The 15,325-nt window shown below is 55.3% G+C and overlaps 1 protein-coding gene across 1 annotated transcript; it reads left to right on the top strand.

Moving 5' to 3' along the window:
• Positions 1-1,781: 1,781 nt before the first annotated feature.
• Positions 1,782-15,042, top strand: ITGA2B (integrin subunit alpha 2b). Its single transcript, XM_060080748.1, has 30 exons — positions 1,782-1,969; positions 3,506-3,627; positions 3,717-3,814; positions 3,921-4,086; positions 4,371-4,420; positions 4,496-4,541; positions 4,635-4,763; positions 5,111-5,158; positions 5,309-5,352; positions 5,488-5,541; positions 5,684-5,736; positions 5,943-6,154; positions 8,415-8,597; positions 8,852-8,897; positions 8,997-9,101; positions 9,189-9,244; positions 9,338-9,489; positions 9,642-9,767; positions 10,130-10,197; positions 10,354-10,501; positions 11,032-11,124; positions 11,395-11,474; positions 11,787-11,867; positions 11,991-12,087; positions 12,186-12,338; positions 12,440-12,556; positions 13,047-13,160; positions 13,379-13,480; positions 13,695-13,811; positions 14,798-15,042. The coding sequence occupies exons 1-30, from the start codon at positions 1,782-1,784 to the stop codon at positions 14,852-14,854; spliced, it is 3,105 nt and encodes a 1,034-aa protein (XP_059936731.1). The 3' UTR covers positions 14,855-15,042.
• The last annotated feature ends 283 nt before the right edge of the window (positions 15,043-15,325 follow it).

Genomic DNA, 15,325 nt, shown 5'->3' with positions numbered 1-15,325 from the left:
AAATGACTTCAGCTAGGCATCATCTCTACCTTTTTCAAGGCATCCTTTACTATCCCTCTGCTGCAGTTATATGTGTTCATGTCTAAACTCCCTCTGGACTAAGTTTTTTAAGGATCCTTGACAGTTATCTTTGTATCTCTTACCACTCAATGCCTTGAACAGAATGAGAATTTATTAAAAATGTTAGTGAAACGTGAGTTAATTTTGGGCTACACAGTATACACCAGTAATACAATACCACTCAGATGAGGACAGTAGGAGGGTGGAAGGTAAGTATATGACTGAGTTGAGTATTATGTGCCCACCATGAGCTTGGCACTGGGAATTCAGCAGTGAAGAAGGCCCAGACTAAAGTTCAAGGAGCTCCTAACCTAGAAAGGGATAAGATTTTGTGCTGTGTGCTAAGGTGGTGAATTATGAGGGCAAGGGAGGTGCTGAAGGGATTCCACAATGGCCCAGGTAGTTGGGCAGGGTAAGATGCTGGTTAAGTTTGATCAGAAAATATAGAGCAAAAGGAAATGTGACTGTGTTCTTTACCCCTAGCAGATCTCTTGAAGTTCCTTCCTGACAACATGCTTTTTGGGGAAGACATGAGATGCCAGTAAGACTTGGCACTCCTCCTCCTCTGAGCATCCATAGAAAATGACCTTTCTGCTCAAAATTACTTCTTTTCTTTCCATTATGTGAGCCTGCGTTTGCTTCTTCCATCCTCAGTGCCTGCTTCTATTCAGTCTGTCTGTCAGCAACGCCTACAATATGTTGGGCTCTTGGCTAGGCCCTGGGGCTGCAGAAAGGAACCTCACTCTCAAGGGATTCATGGACAAAATCCAGTGAACAGACCATGACTAAACGGTGTGATCGGTGCTGTGCCCATGTGTGTTAACCACAGAGTACCAGCCTGAGGAGTTGGGGGAGGCATCCCCTAGGCAATGACCCCACTAGAATCAAGTCTTAATGATTGGACAAAAGCTCTTGTCACCCAAGAAAGAGTGAGGCCTGCCTTCAATTGAACAGCTGGTGCAAATCTCAGAGCTTGTGAGCCAGAACACCCTGGAATGACTCCACTTTATCCCCATCTCCTTTCCCCTTCAGCCAAGATCCATTTGCCACCCCTCCCCCAGCACTGGCTGCATTGCTGTGGCCACATTAAGACTTGGCCCCAGATGGAGGATGAGTGAGGAAGCTGTTGTACCAATATGGCTGAGTCAAGCTGCCGAAGGCCCTAGAAGGAGGAAGTGGATAAGTGCCTTATCCAAAAGGATACAGCAGCCTCAGGTCTTATCAGGGGGCAGGAGCTTCCTCACTCCTTCCCCCATCTCTGACCAAGTCACAATGTGCCTCGGCAGTGCAGGCAGCTGTGTGGGGGGAGAAGGAACTATAGAACTGGGGGCTAGAGTGGAGGTGTACAGACCAGCTGGTTCATGACTGCACTATCCCAAGCAGGAAGCAATGGTGGCTTAGACTAGCATGGTGGTAGTGGAAATGGGGTGAAGATTCAAGAGACATAGTTGAAAGGCAGAACCAACAGGACTTGATGATAAAATACTCTCAAGAAAAGGGAGGAGTCGACTTTCAGCCATAAGCATCCACCCCCCAGAGTGGCCTCACCCTCTTCCTGGCAATCCTAGAAACCGTATGGGTCCAGGACCTAGAGCCCTTTACTCTGCCTACTACTCAGCAAGTGGGTTTCAGTTTGATAAGAAAAGACTTCCTGTGGTGGAACTGAAAGGAAGAGGAAGGAGCTAAACCATTCCTGCCTAGGAGGTTGTGGGAGAAGGAAGATGGCCAGAGCTTTGTGTCCACTTCATGCCCTCTGGCTTCTGGAGTGGGTGCAGCTGCTCTTGGGACCCGGTGCTGCACCTCCAACCTGGGCCTTGAACCTGGACCCAGTGAGATTCACCTTCTACACAGGCCCCAATGGCAGCTACTTTGGGTTTTCATTGGACTTCTACAAGGACAGCCGTGGGAGGTGAGCCCTGGGGGACTCCCCCACCATCACTGCATCTCTGGGTCTTGAGTTCCCCATTTGTGATAGAGGTTGAGCAAAGTGATTTCTAGGGTCTATTCGGGCTGAGTTCTTGTTAGGAGTCCTGGGGAGGGACTAGCTCAGGTGAAGGTGTCAACGAGAGGCAGCACTGGGGAGCTGGGCAGAGCAAGGACAAAGGGAAGACAAAACTTGATGCTTTATTTTTTTCCCCAAGGGTCCGTTTTATGACCCACTCCACCCTCATCCTTTTGAAATACAGAGAGGAGCACATGTCTTAAATTGACTTGCAGAACTATGAAATTGTCTACCACCCCCCCACCTTGCTTTTCTATTCCAACCCCCTCATCCCCATAAAAATTATAGATATTTGAAAAGAAGCAATAGGGCTTTCATGGTTGGGATGGATCAGGCTGCAAAATCAGACAGCTAAGATTAGAGTCCTGGCTCTTCCTCTTGACAGGAACTACCCTGAACTAGTTACTTACTGAAGTGGACACTAATGTCCAGCTTCAGGGAGTGGCAATGGCAGAAGGCCTTCAAGTATCAGCCCCTTGGGAAATTTCCTCTACTGAAGAGAGCCACCTCCCCCAAAGCTCCCCCACTTCCAAATGTGGCCTAGGAACAATGACTGATCGATGAGGAGTGTGGAGAGAGGGGAAAGTTTAAGGGTCCGGCCCTCTCACCTCAACTCCAGACAGTTCTGAAGGGTCCTTCTAGCGCCAGAGTTCCCAGGGCATTAGCCCATGGCTGTTATTGGGCCTGAATCTCAGCACCGCTCCCTCCTCTGCCCACTCGTGCTTCTTTCCCCTCCTTTCCACAGATATTGGTCTCATGGGCATTACTTAAGCATTCTGCATACTAAAAAAAAAATTATAGCATTTTTTGGAGCACTTGTTATGTATTATTTGGGTGGCACTGTGCTGAATGTTCCTCTTACGTTTATTTCATTTACTTCTGACATCATTTATTGGTTGGTATTGTCCACCTTTTATATACGGTACAGCTGTGATTTGAACCTAGATCTACTAGAGTCCTCAGAGGTGTCAGCACCCCACCACCCACTTTAGAGGTGACCACTAGTTTAATTCTTTGCCGTTAAAACACCATCAGGAAGGGATCTGATAACAGTTCAGACAGACATATTAGGGTGCATATAAACCCATGGCTTTTGGCGGCAGGTGTTGGGGAATGTAGATGTGTACAGAGTTTAGGAGGTCTCTAAAGGCAAGGATATCAAACCCCTGGTGTTCAAATCGAACCAGATGGTTATAGTCTCAGCTTTACCCTTAATTCCGCGGGTTGCTGTGGGCATATAATTTCCCTCGCTGGAAGTCAGTTTCACTGACCATAAAATGAAAAGACTGGCCTCTATGGTCTGTGAGGTTTCACTGAGGAAAGATGACCCAGGGACCCCCCCCACCAAGGCACACTGCCCTCCTGGGTAGTGCTCCCAGCGCGGGCACTGGGGAATGGGGTACGCCAGAATCCGCGCAGCGCTCACCCAGCTTTCTTATGCAGCGTGTCCATCGTGGTGGGCGCCCCACGGACCCTGGGCCGCAGCCAGGAGGAGACAGGCGGCGTTTTCCTGTGCCCCTGGAAGGTCGAGGGCGACCAGTGTACCTCGCTGCCCTTCGACCTCGGTGAGTCTCGCACAAGGAGGGAAAGGGAGGGGCTACAGGGAGAGCGGACAGCGGGGCTTCAGCACCCCATCCCTTCTTGTGACCTCCAGATGATGAGACGCGAAGCGCAGGCACCCAAACTTTCCAAACCTTCAAGGCCCGTCAAGGACTAGGGGCGTCGGTCGTTAGTTGGAGCGACATCGTTGTGGTGGGCGCTACGGGACTGGGCTCAGGGTGCAGACAGAGGGCGGGGACACGTGGAGGGGGGAACCCGAGTCCCGCCCCTTCCCCACTCTCCTGTGGCCCTGCTTCAGGCCTGCGCCCCATGGCAGCACTGGAACGTCCTGGAAAAGGCCGAGGAGGCTGAGAAGACGCCCGTAGGTGGCTGCTTCGTGGCTCAGCTGCAGAACGGCGGCCGCGCGGAGTACTCACCCTGCCGGGCCAACATCATGAGCCGGGTTTACCAGAAAAATTACTTCAGTGAGTTCCGCTCTCCGTTTTGGCTCCGCCCACTCGCGGCGGTTTAGCCCCGCCCTTAATCTGATCCTTCCCTCCCACCAGCTCCCCCAAACCCTGCTTTCAGCCTGGCATCGCCCAGTGACCCAGCTCCTGGCTCCACCCCACACGCCCCCGGCCCGGGAGCCGCTTCAAGGCCACGCCACCGTATTACCCCGTGGCCCCGCCCCCATATGACTCCACCTCCCGGCCCCGCCCAGGCCCCAGGGCCTGCTTCTTCACAGACCCTTGCTTCTTGCCTCCTCTAGGCGGAGACAAGCGCTACTGTGAAGCCGGCTTTAGCTCCGTGGTCACTCAGGCGAGTAGGGATCATAAACGGCGTTGGGGGGCTCCCAAACAGGAACCCCTCTCACCTCCAGGGCTTCCTTTTCAGGCTGGGGAGCTGGTGCTTGGGGCCCCTGGTGGCTACTATTTCCTAGGTACGTGCGCATCCGTACACCTCCCTCCCTTCTCTCGGCCTGGGTAGACCCCGGGCGTCTGGGGCCCCACACCAGCTATCCCTTGCTCCCTAGGTCTCCTGGCGCGGGCTCCAATTGCCGATATCATCTCGAGTTACCGCCCGGCCACCCTCTTGTGGCACGTGCCCACCCAGCAGCTCACCTTCGACTACAGCCACCCAGAGTACTTCGACGGCTACCGGGGTAACCCTGGCACCTCCCTTCGAGGCTTCCCAGCACTCTAAGTGTCACCGCCGGTCAGGTCCCGCCCCTGTGGGAACTCCCCCTTGCCAACCCTGGCTGGCCAGCTCCAGCGCTAAGGCGCCCCCATCCTCTGCTACCACAGCTCCCCTTCCCCACCCTCTGCAGACCGCCCAGCTCCCATACACCCCACCTCGACCTCCCGTCCTGGATTCGCTTCACGGCCTAGGGCAGGTCTCGGTGGCCTCGATTTTCCCGTCTACACAATGCAGGATTTAAACAGTCTCCTCCCTCCCGGCCCCCTCCCTGCTTCACCCTCCCAGAAAGGCTAATTCGCGCTGTGTCTTCAGGGTACTCGGTGGCTGTAGGCGACTTCGACGGGAATCCAAACACTACAGGCAAGAAATTCACTTAGGGGCAGGGGTTGGGGAAGCCCGGAAAGGAGCACCTCCAAGACCCGCGCCGAAATCTCCCTGGGATGAGGAATGGCGGGCGGGAGGCGGGTAGAGATTCCAAGGACCTCACTGGCTGGGCCCGGCTCTCCCCAGAGTTTGTCTGCGGTGCCCCTACCTGGAGCTGGACCCTGGGATCGGTGAGTGCCCTCAGCCCACCACTCAGTGTCCCGAAGCCACTGACTTCACTCTTCAGCCTGATACCCCCAACCTAAACCTCCTGCCCTTTTGCGGCGGGGACGACAATGACGCGCTCCTGTGCGCTGTCCGCGCAGGTGGAAATTTTGGGCTCGTACCACCAGACGCTGCACCGGCTGCACGGAGAGCAGGTGGGGGTCGGTCCCCTTGGGGGGTGGCCAAGGCTGGGGCTTTGAGACCCTAGAATATTCCGCGGGACATGGTGGGGGCAAAGTCCAAGAGAGGGTACCGAGTCCGGGGACAGAAAGTAAGGTGCGACCGGGCTTCCTGCAGATGGCTTCGTATTTCGGGCACTCAGTGGCCGTCACTGACGTCAACAGGGACGGGTGAGAAGCTGGGCGCCCCCACCCCTACCCAGTTGGGTCCCAAATTACCAGAGGCGTTGACTGCCCTCGGGCTCCTCCTTCCCTAGCCCTCACTCCCACGTGACCACCGAGGGGAGCGGGAAGGCGAGGGTGGGCGAGATTTGGCTCTGGCCCGCAGCGTCCCTCTAGCTCTCCCACCACCACGTAACCACCCGTCGGTCCTGCAGGAGGCATGACCTCTTGGTGGGCGCGCCACTGTACATGGAGAGCCGTGCTGGCCGCAAGCTGGCCGAGGTGGGGCGCGTGTACTTGTTCCTGCAGACTCGAGGCCCTCACGCGCTGGGCGCCCCCAGCCTCCTGCTGACCGGCACGCAGCTCTATGGGCGATTTGGCTCAGCCATCGCGCCTCTGGGCGACCTCAATCGGGATGGCTACAACGGTAAGGGATGAAAAGAGCCCCACTTGCTTCACAGGGGTTTACAGCCACAATGATCATGGATTTGACCCGAGGGCAGCAGGAGCCAGGAAGGGCTTTGAGCAGGAGAGAGTTAAAGGAGACTCATTGGGGTTTGTTTGCATTAGTCCAGGCAAGAGGTGGTGACCACCCGGATGTGGGCTTTGGCAGCAGAGTTAGAGATGAAGGTGATTTCAAGATATTTACTACTTAGGTTATTAGGACTTGATGGGTGAATGGATGTGGGGCTAAGAGAGAGAGGAGTTGGGTGGGTGTTCACTGCCTGGAACTCAAGCCATGCAACAGGTCTGGGGTGAGATCAGCAATTCAGTTCTGGACTTGTTTGATTTTTTTTTTTTTTTTTGACTGTGCCGTGTGGCTTGTGGGATCTTAGTTCCCTGACCAGAGATTGAACCCGGGCCTCTGGCAGTGAGAGCATTGGGTCCTAACCACTGGACTGCCAGGGAATTCTCTGGACTTGTTTGATCTTGAAGGGCTTGGGAGCATTAGGCAGACATATCCAGAGAACATCTCGGTGTGGCTTCCCCCACTTCCAGCAGAGAGGTCTGAGTGGGAGATAGGGGATTGGGGAGAGTCAGTGAGGTCCTGGGAGCTTGCGAAGTGTGAAGAGGCCCAGACAGAGCCCTGGGGAGCGAGAGCATTTAGGGGACTCCCAGAGAAAGTGAGTCTGGAAAGGAGACAGAGGAATGTTCAGAGAGGTAGGAGGGAAACCAGGAGATCTGATAGCCCAGAACTCAAAGGAAGAGTGCTTTAAGCAGGAGGAAGTTGGGTCAGTGGCCCCAGATGCTGCTGAAAGGTACAATTAGATGGGGCTGGAGAAGTAAGTATTCATGGGCTTTAACAAGAAGGAGGTCATTGGTGACAGTGACAAGAACCGATTCAGGGCTGGGTAGGGACCAAAGCCAGAATGCCAGGAGGCAAGGTATGAATGGAGGGGAAGAACTGATGGCAGCCAGGGTAGACCAGTCTTTCAACCAGTTTGTGAACGGAAAAAGAGAAAGGTGATTACTGAAAGGAGATGAGGGTCAAGGGAAGGTTATTTTAATTTCAAAGAATATGGAGTAAGTTGAATGTGGAGGAAAATGATCTTATGGGGAAATGGGGGCATGAAGTGAGCTGGAGGAGGGTCCCTGCAATGCCTGAGGGATGCAGGGGTGGGATGCTCAGCCCAGTGGCAGGTATAGGAGGGACACCTATTCCAGGGTCAAATGGGGAGAGGAGGAAAAAGTGGGTGTGGAGTTATAACACAACAGTTGGGCTGCTTCTCTTTGTGAATGAAGTGGGGAGCTAGGAGCTTGACTGAGTGGAGAAGGTTTGAAATAGGTGCTGAGCAGAAAACGCCGAGGGACTGCTGGGCAGCACCAAGGTCCCTAGTGAAGGCTGGAGGTCAGGAATTCATGGTGCTCCATAGGGTGGCGTCTGGCCAGGCTTGCCCAGGACTGGCAATGGAGCAGGCTGGCTGAGGATATGGTGAGGGTGACTGAATGATCAGAAAATAAATGAAGAGATGAGGAAGCCAAAGATCAGGAGACAGTGGAGGCCCAGGGCCTGAGGACAAGACTCGTCTGAGTGGTCTATTTGTATGAATTCTGTGTACCTCGATCAGAAAAGTCAATAAAGGTTTTTAAAAGAAAACAACTGCACAGGAAACATAGCATAAAGTCAGAAGACAAAGGAAAGACAATTACAACATATATATCAAAGATTTTAATTGCTATCACATGCAAAGAATTCTTACAGCTGAATAAGATTATGATGATTATTAAATTTTCAAGAGTGATCTTAAAAGTTATTAGTGATGACGAGCCCATGGTATGACTCTGGATTTGCATGGTGGGCGTGGAATGGGGTGAAGACCCCCAGGTGGAGAAGGGGCAAATATGTAATAGGTCTTGGTTACTTAATCTTCTGGGACTCTATTTTTTGTCTAAAATGGGAATAATAATGCCTAATTTTCAGGATTAAGTGAAATCATGTCATTATATTTTTCTCAATAGATAGTGAGGGCTGTTATTGTTTTTACAATAATCGGACTTGATGGGTCTCCCTCCTACCCAATTGTGAACTCCTGGAGGGCGGGGCAGCTCTCTCCTTGACCCAGACCTCTGCATTCCTCTCCTGGTCCCCTGGAGTCTGCCCAGAGAAGGAGCTCAGGAAAGTTTTACAGGGCCATCTGGAGAGACTGGATAACAAACAGCCACCCCCTTTCTGTTGCTCCTTCCAGATGTTGCCGTGGCCGCCCCCTATGGGGGTCCCAGAGGTCAAGGCCAAGTGCTGGTGTTCCTGGGTCAGAGTGAGGGACTTAACTCACACCCTTCCCAGGTCCTGGACAGCCCCTTCCCCACAGGCTCTGGCTTTGGCTTCTCCCTTCGAGGTGCCACAGACATCGATGACAATGGATACCCAGGTGCCCCTGGACTGCCTCCAGCTAGACAGGAAGGGCTCTTGGGCATTAGCTGGAGATGCTGAGACACAGCCAGGGGCTTGAACCTGACCTGGTGCCCGACTGAGAGCTCTGACCTGTCTGTGGGGCTGGGGGGCCAGAGCAAACCTTCTATGGGGGTGGTAGTGTGGGGAAGCGCTGGGAAGATGAGGTGAGGACGCCGTACCCCCTCTAATTAACAATTCTGACACCTCCCTTCCTTCCCACAATGTCTAAAGACCTGCTGGTGGGAGCTTATGGGGCCAACAAGGTTGTTGTGTACAGGTGAGCACTGACTCCAGGGGCGGGGAGGGGGAGGACCCACACCATCAGAGGAGACTAGGCCAGGAGGGGCCACAAGGCAAGCTTCCTGCATCCCACCAGGGCTCAGCCGGTGGTGATGGCCACTGTCCAGCTGCTGGTGCAAGATTCGCTGAATCCTGCTGTGAAGAATTGTGTCCTGCCCCTGACCGGGACACCAGTGAGCTGGTGAGGAGACAGAGGGTATGGGCCAGGCAGGATCTGGGACCTCAGTGCGGGGACCCTAGCCCCTGAGCCCCATTCACATCTTTGCAGCTTTGACATCCAGATGTGTGTGGGAGCCACTGGACACAACGTTCCCAAGAAGCTGCGTGAGTGGCACCATGAGGACAGGAGGGAGGTGGGCCTGGGCTCCCCTGGAGGCTGGCCGGGGAGACCCTGACACTCCCTGCTTGCCCGGCCAGGCCTAAATGCTGAGTTGCAGCTGGACCGGCAGAAGCCCCGCCAGGGCCGGAGGGTGCTACTGCTGGCCTCTCAACAGGCGGGCACCATCCTGGGCCTGGATCTGAGCGGGAGGCACGGCCCCACCTGCCACACCACCAAGGCCTTCCTCCGAGTATGCTCGGCTGGGAATGGGCAGGGCTGGGTGTGCAGAGCTTGTTCATCCAGCCCTGGGGCACTGGGCTGGGTGCTGCACAGGGTGGTCAGTGGGACACACGTTGTAGGGTACATGGTAGCAAGATGGCCTGACTCTTGCCCCCTCACTAGGATGAGGCCGACTTCCGGGACAAGCTGAGCCCCATCGTGCTCAGCCTCAATGTGTCCCTGCAGCCTGAGAAGGATGGACTAGCCCCAGCTCTCATGTTGCATGGAGACACCCACATCCAGGAACAGGTAGGGGTGGGCGGGTGCAGTCAAGGGAGGTGGAGGACCCCTCCACCCAGCAAGTCAGGGTTAGGGTTAGTGTCCAAATCGTATTGTGAACCCCCAAACCTAGATGTCACCTCTAATCTCGGATGTTACTCTCAACCCTGATGAAAACCCCCAAATCTCAATATCCCCTAAACCCTCATGTAAACCCCAAATGTCGATGTCACCTCTAAACTCTGATATAAACCCATAAACCCTGATGTCATTATCAAAGCCCTGACATCGTCCCAAACCCTGATGCAAACCGCAAAGCTCCGATGTCAGCTCCAACCTCCTTTTCCTTCTCAGACCTTCTAATTCCCTAAGCCCTGATGTGCCCCCTCTAGACCCGCATCGTTCTGGACTGTGGGGAAGACGACCTGTGTGTGCCGCAGCTCCAGCTCACTGCCAGCGTGTGAGGAGACCGCCCGCTCTACACAGCCCTGGCCCTGTCTACCCCCGTGACCCCCCTCCCCTCCTGGCTCCTGATACTCTGTCCTCAGCCCCTCTCCTCCTCCCAGACCCTGGGCTTGGACCCGGCCTCCTCGGCTTTACTCCTTTCTCCCCACAGGACAGGCTCCCCGCTCCTCATTGGAGCCGATAACGTGCTGGAGCTGCAGATGGAAGCGGCCAACGAGGGTGAGGGAGCCTACGAGGCTGAGCTGGCTGTGCACCTGCCTCCAGGCGCACACTACATGCGGGCCCTCAGCAACATCGAGGTGAGGCCCCCACCCTGGGGCACGGTCGGGGACCTGGAAGGTGCAGGAGCCTTGATTCTCATCTCCCACCTGAGAGCTCCCACTTCTCTTATGCCTTCCTTTAAAAGCTGCGATTTTTTTTTTCTTTTTAATTCGGAAGAGGAGCATTTGCTAATGGCAAAAAATTCAAGAACTCGATTATAAAACCCAAACCAAAAATGGCTCAGGAAATAAATGTTAACAGGAACCTCTGTTACCATTTGGTGAATTTCCTTCCAGTCTTTTTTCTCAGCATCAACAATTTTTATTTATTTATTTTATTGACGTAGTTTATAATAATGGGGTTATACTCCATGTAATGTTTTGTGGGTTTTATTTCCAAAAAAAAAAATCATTAAAAAGAATAAGGTGCTGCAGTAATACATAAAGTGGAATGTGACAGTCCTTGAACTCCCACCCTGGCATCCTCCTCTCCCTGACTTTCCAAGGGAGCTTAAATATATATGGGATGCTCTGTAACCATCTTGTTTCTCGGGACTGCCTCTCTGAAGGGCTTTGAGAGGATCATCTGTAACCAGAAGAGGGAGAATGAGACCAAGGTGGTGCTGTGTGAGCTGGGCAACCCCATGAAGAGGAACGCCTGGGTGAGGCCGCCCAGTCCTGGGTGCTGGGTCTCCTCCACCAGGGGTTCATAGACAGCTGGGTTTTAGGGGCTGGGTTTGGAGTCAGATGGCTCCAGGCTAGAATCCTGGTCCTCCCACTTCCTAGCTGTGGGTTCTTGGGTGAGTGACACCCTTTCTGAGTGCGCTTCTGCACAAAATGGAGGTAATAATGGTGACCTTGGAGGATGAGGACCACAGGCCACATTCAGAGTGGGCATTTGGGCAGTGACTTTGGCTCTCCCGATGTCTCAGATAGGAATCACGATGTTGGTGAGTGTGGGGAACCTGGAAGAGTCTGGGGAGCACGTGTCCTTCCGGCTGCAGATCAGGAGGTACTAGACTGGGAAGCACTCCATTCCCCTTTCTGATCTCCACACAGAGACCCTCAGACACCCTCCATACATAAGGGTCTTCTGGGATGCCTGCTCTTTAGACTTCCCTCTTCCCTTTCTTCCTCAGAGACTTGTTTCTGAGCTTTGGAGCCCTAGAGGAAGTTCTTGTCTAGGTCTAACTTTAGTGTGGCATGCTGTTTGTGGAGTTAGCTCTTCCTGAGACCTCTGAAATTCTGGCCCAGCCCCAGAGAGTCCTCACGTTCACTGGCCTGGTGTCCCTGATCTGTTTCTCCTCATCCCCCTCCCTTACAGCAAGAACAGCCAGAATCCAAACAGTGAGATGGTGATGCTGGATGTGCCAGTTCGGGCAGAGGCCCATGTGGAGCTGAGAGGGTGAGAGGCCAGGGATGGAAAAGGGAGTTAGTAGGCACAGCCCTAAGGTTCCGGGGTCCTGGGCAAAGCCCCACGGGCAAGTCAGGGGATCAAGCTCACTCTGGGAGTGTCGGGCCCCTGCAGGAACTCCTTTCCAGCCTCCCTGGTGGTGGCAGCAGAAGAAGGCAAGAGGGAGAACAGCTCGGACAGCTGGGGCCCCAAAGTGGAGCACACCTATGAGGTAGGGAGGAGTCTCCGCGCCCCAGGCTGGAGTGGGAGGGCCCCAGGGGCTGGGCTAGGTGCTGAGCCTCCTAACATCCTGCCTCCGCCACCCGTCAGCTCCACAACAATGGCCCTGGTGCTGTAAATGGCCTCCGCCTCAACCTCCGCCTCCCTGGCCAGTCCCAGCCCTCCGACCTTCTCTACATCCTGGATATACAGCCCCGGGGAGGCCTTCAGTGCTCCCCACACCCGTCTCCCAACCCCCTCAAGGTGAGAGCCTGGGTGAGTCCCCAGCCCATCAAACAGGGCCCCTGTAGGAGGGCTGGGAGATGGGCAGAGTGTCAGACCTGATGGCCTCTTTGCCTCCTCAGCTGGACTGGGGGCTGCCCACCTCCAGCCCTTCCCCGGCCCATCACCAGCGGGACCGCAGACAGGCACTCCTGCCAGAGCAGGAGCAGCCCTCGAGGCTTCAAGGTCCAGTTTTTGTGGTGAGCAGGCTCTGTGGTCTCCAGCTGGGGCCTCCCTGGGGCCCAGGGGCAGAAGGGACGGGAGGCAGGGAGGGAGACGGGCAGGGGGTGTGATGTAGGCCTCGTGTGGGCCACCGTGGTCCCACAGAGTCCTCCGACTGAATAGGAAGGCTTGTGCTGGTCTTGTGTCTGGGGCAGGGTGGGAGGCACTTGCATATTTTAAGGTTTCCAGTACATTGAAGAAAACGAATAAATGCCAAAGCAGGTTTACAGAAAGGCTGGGTATTGAACGCTGTGCGATTGACCCACTTCTTTCCTCCTTCTCCCTGCATCTCCGGGACTGTGTGAGCAATCTCATTCAGAGATAACGTCCCAAGCTTGAATCTGAGTCCCTTCCCGAGGAGGAGGCCCGGCCTGAGCTCCCTGACCCCCCAGCCCCCTCTGTCTTGGGCCCTACGGTGAGAGGGTGATGGGTCAGGACGGGCTGGGGACCAATGACACATCCCCTCAGAGCTGCGATTCGGCGCCCTGTACTGTGGTGCAGTGTGAGCTGCAGGAGATGGCGCGCGGGCAGCGGGTCATGGTCACGGTGCTGGCCTTCCTGTCGCTGCCCATTCTCCGCCAGGTGGGCCGGGATGCGGGCGGGCGGGGCCCTCTGGAGGCGGGCACTGAGTGTGTTGGGGGAGGGCGGGGCTTCGGGGGGTGGGAGAGAGTGAGGGCAGAGTTTACTTTGGAGGGGACGGGGTTAGGCTGGGGGCAGATCTCCCCAGAGGGGAGTCTGGGGCCGGGACTCCCGCAACCAATAGGCCTCGTGTAAATGGCTTTCACCGCCACCCCACCCAGAGGCCCCTGGATCAGTTTGTGCTGCAGTCGCACGCTTGGTTCAACGTCTCCTCCCTTCCCTACGCCGTGCCCGCCCTCAGCCTGCCCAGCGGGGAAGCTCTGGTGAGTGTGGAAGGATGGTGGCAGAAAGGGGTCCCACGGGTCTCCCATTGGCCTTCCCCTGTGTCCCTGCCCAGCAGGATGGGGGCGCGGCCTCCCTGGGTCTGCGGGGTGGGACAAGTAGGTGGCTTAGCTGGGGGTCACCAGCCCTGCAAGTTTGAGTCTTTGGGAAGGTCAGAGTCCCGGTGACTGAGGAGACCCGTGGGTCTCCCCTCAGGTGCAGACACAGCTGCTTCGGGTCTTGGAGGAGAGAGACATTCCAATCTGGTGGGTGCTGGTAGGCGTGCTGGGTGGCCTGCTGTTGCTCACGTTCCTGGTCCTGGCCATGTGGAAGGTGATGCGGGAAGGGAGGGTGGGTTTCGGGGTGGGGGGGGCAACCCCGCAGGGAGGCAGAGGGAGATGGTGGCCCAAGTAGGTGACCCAGGGTCCATCTGATCTCCATCTCCACTATTAGAATGTCCCTCTCTAGAGGACCTCTTCCAGGGCACAGATCCCTGGGAGAGGTGGCACCTGAAAAAATTCTGAGGCCTTTAGACCCATTCCCCCTGAGAGCAGGAGTCCCAGGGCATGAGCCCTGCCTTCAGGAATCCATTGGCCACCGAGAAGGACAGGGTTCACCTCCTCCCTGCTCTGTCCTGCCCCCCACCCCCCGACTGATGTGGGAGACCCAGGTCTGGTCCAGACCCCGCTTCCTGCTCCTTGTGAGGCCCTGCTGGGTCACTCCCTCCTCTGTGCCTGGACAACATGTGAGCCGTTCTCAAACTCACATGTCCAAACCCTGGAAAGCCATAGTGCTTTTAGGGAAAACCACACATTAGACTTATAATAATCAAATATATACCATCACATGCTTGAGTCATATAGAGACATGATCATCAGTACTTAAGAAAAATTCAGGCAAGAAAAAACAAAACATTAAAAAAAATTTGGGGGCTTCCCTGGTGGCACAGTGGTTGAGAGTCTGTCTGCCAATGCAGGGGACACGGGTTCGTGCCCCGGTCTGGGAAGATCCCACGTGCCGCGGATTGGCTGGGCCCGTGAGCCGTGGCCACTGAGCCTGTGCGTCCAGAGCCTGTGCTCCGCAACGGGAGAGGCCACAGCAGTGAGAGGCCCACGTACAGGAAAAAAAAAATTTTTGTTACATGCATTATCTCTAAATGGGGAAAGGCCTCCATTTGATCATATAGTGGGGTTTGTGTTCTGTGCTGGTCCAGGACGAGGACCTCGTGACTGGCTGGTTTCCAGCATACATCTTCCACTGCTGCTCTGGGGCCTAAAGATCACCTTTACACCCTGTCCCCGGCCCCTGTGCACCCCCAGGTTGGCTTCTTCAAGCGGAATCGGCCACCCTTAACAGAAGATGATGAAGAGGAGTGATGAGCCCGTGCATCTCTGTCCTAGCAGGAAGGCTGGGGGTGACGCCTGCTCTGTTGCTTCTTCTCCAGCAAGTGCCCCCCAGCTCTGGTCACCCATGGGTTGGAGCTGTTCCATGGAGGGCTCCTGATGTTCTTCCCCACCCAACAGAGCCAGGTCACCCCCTTTCCTCCTGCCTAATAAAGAGGTTGAGTCCCAACCCCCAGCATGATGCCTCCTCTTGGGGTCAGAGGAGGAGACGAGGCCTGACGTTGGGATGGGGAATCTAGGGCTGGCAGAAGTGTGAGCAGAGAGGGTCTCTGCCAGGGCAAAGGGTGCAAATTACTGTCTTTGGGGAGTGTCAGGGAGTAGAGAGTGGGGGTGGAACCAGGGAGAAAGGGTGGCAGAGCCTCCAAGTGAGACTGGAGGGGGATGGGGTGTCTGAGGGTGACTGGGTGGGATGGTGGTTGGGAGCATCGAGAAGGCAGGCTGCGT

Source organism: Mesoplodon densirostris, chromosome 18 (assembly GCF_025265405.1).
Source record: "Mesoplodon densirostris isolate mMesDen1 chromosome 18, mMesDen1 primary haplotype, whole genome shotgun sequence".
Taxonomy (NCBI): domain Eukaryota; kingdom Metazoa; phylum Chordata; class Mammalia; order Artiodactyla; family Ziphiidae; genus Mesoplodon; species Mesoplodon densirostris.
Note: the sequence above shows the minus strand (reverse complement) of the source record. Positions and strands in the feature narration are given on the sequence as shown.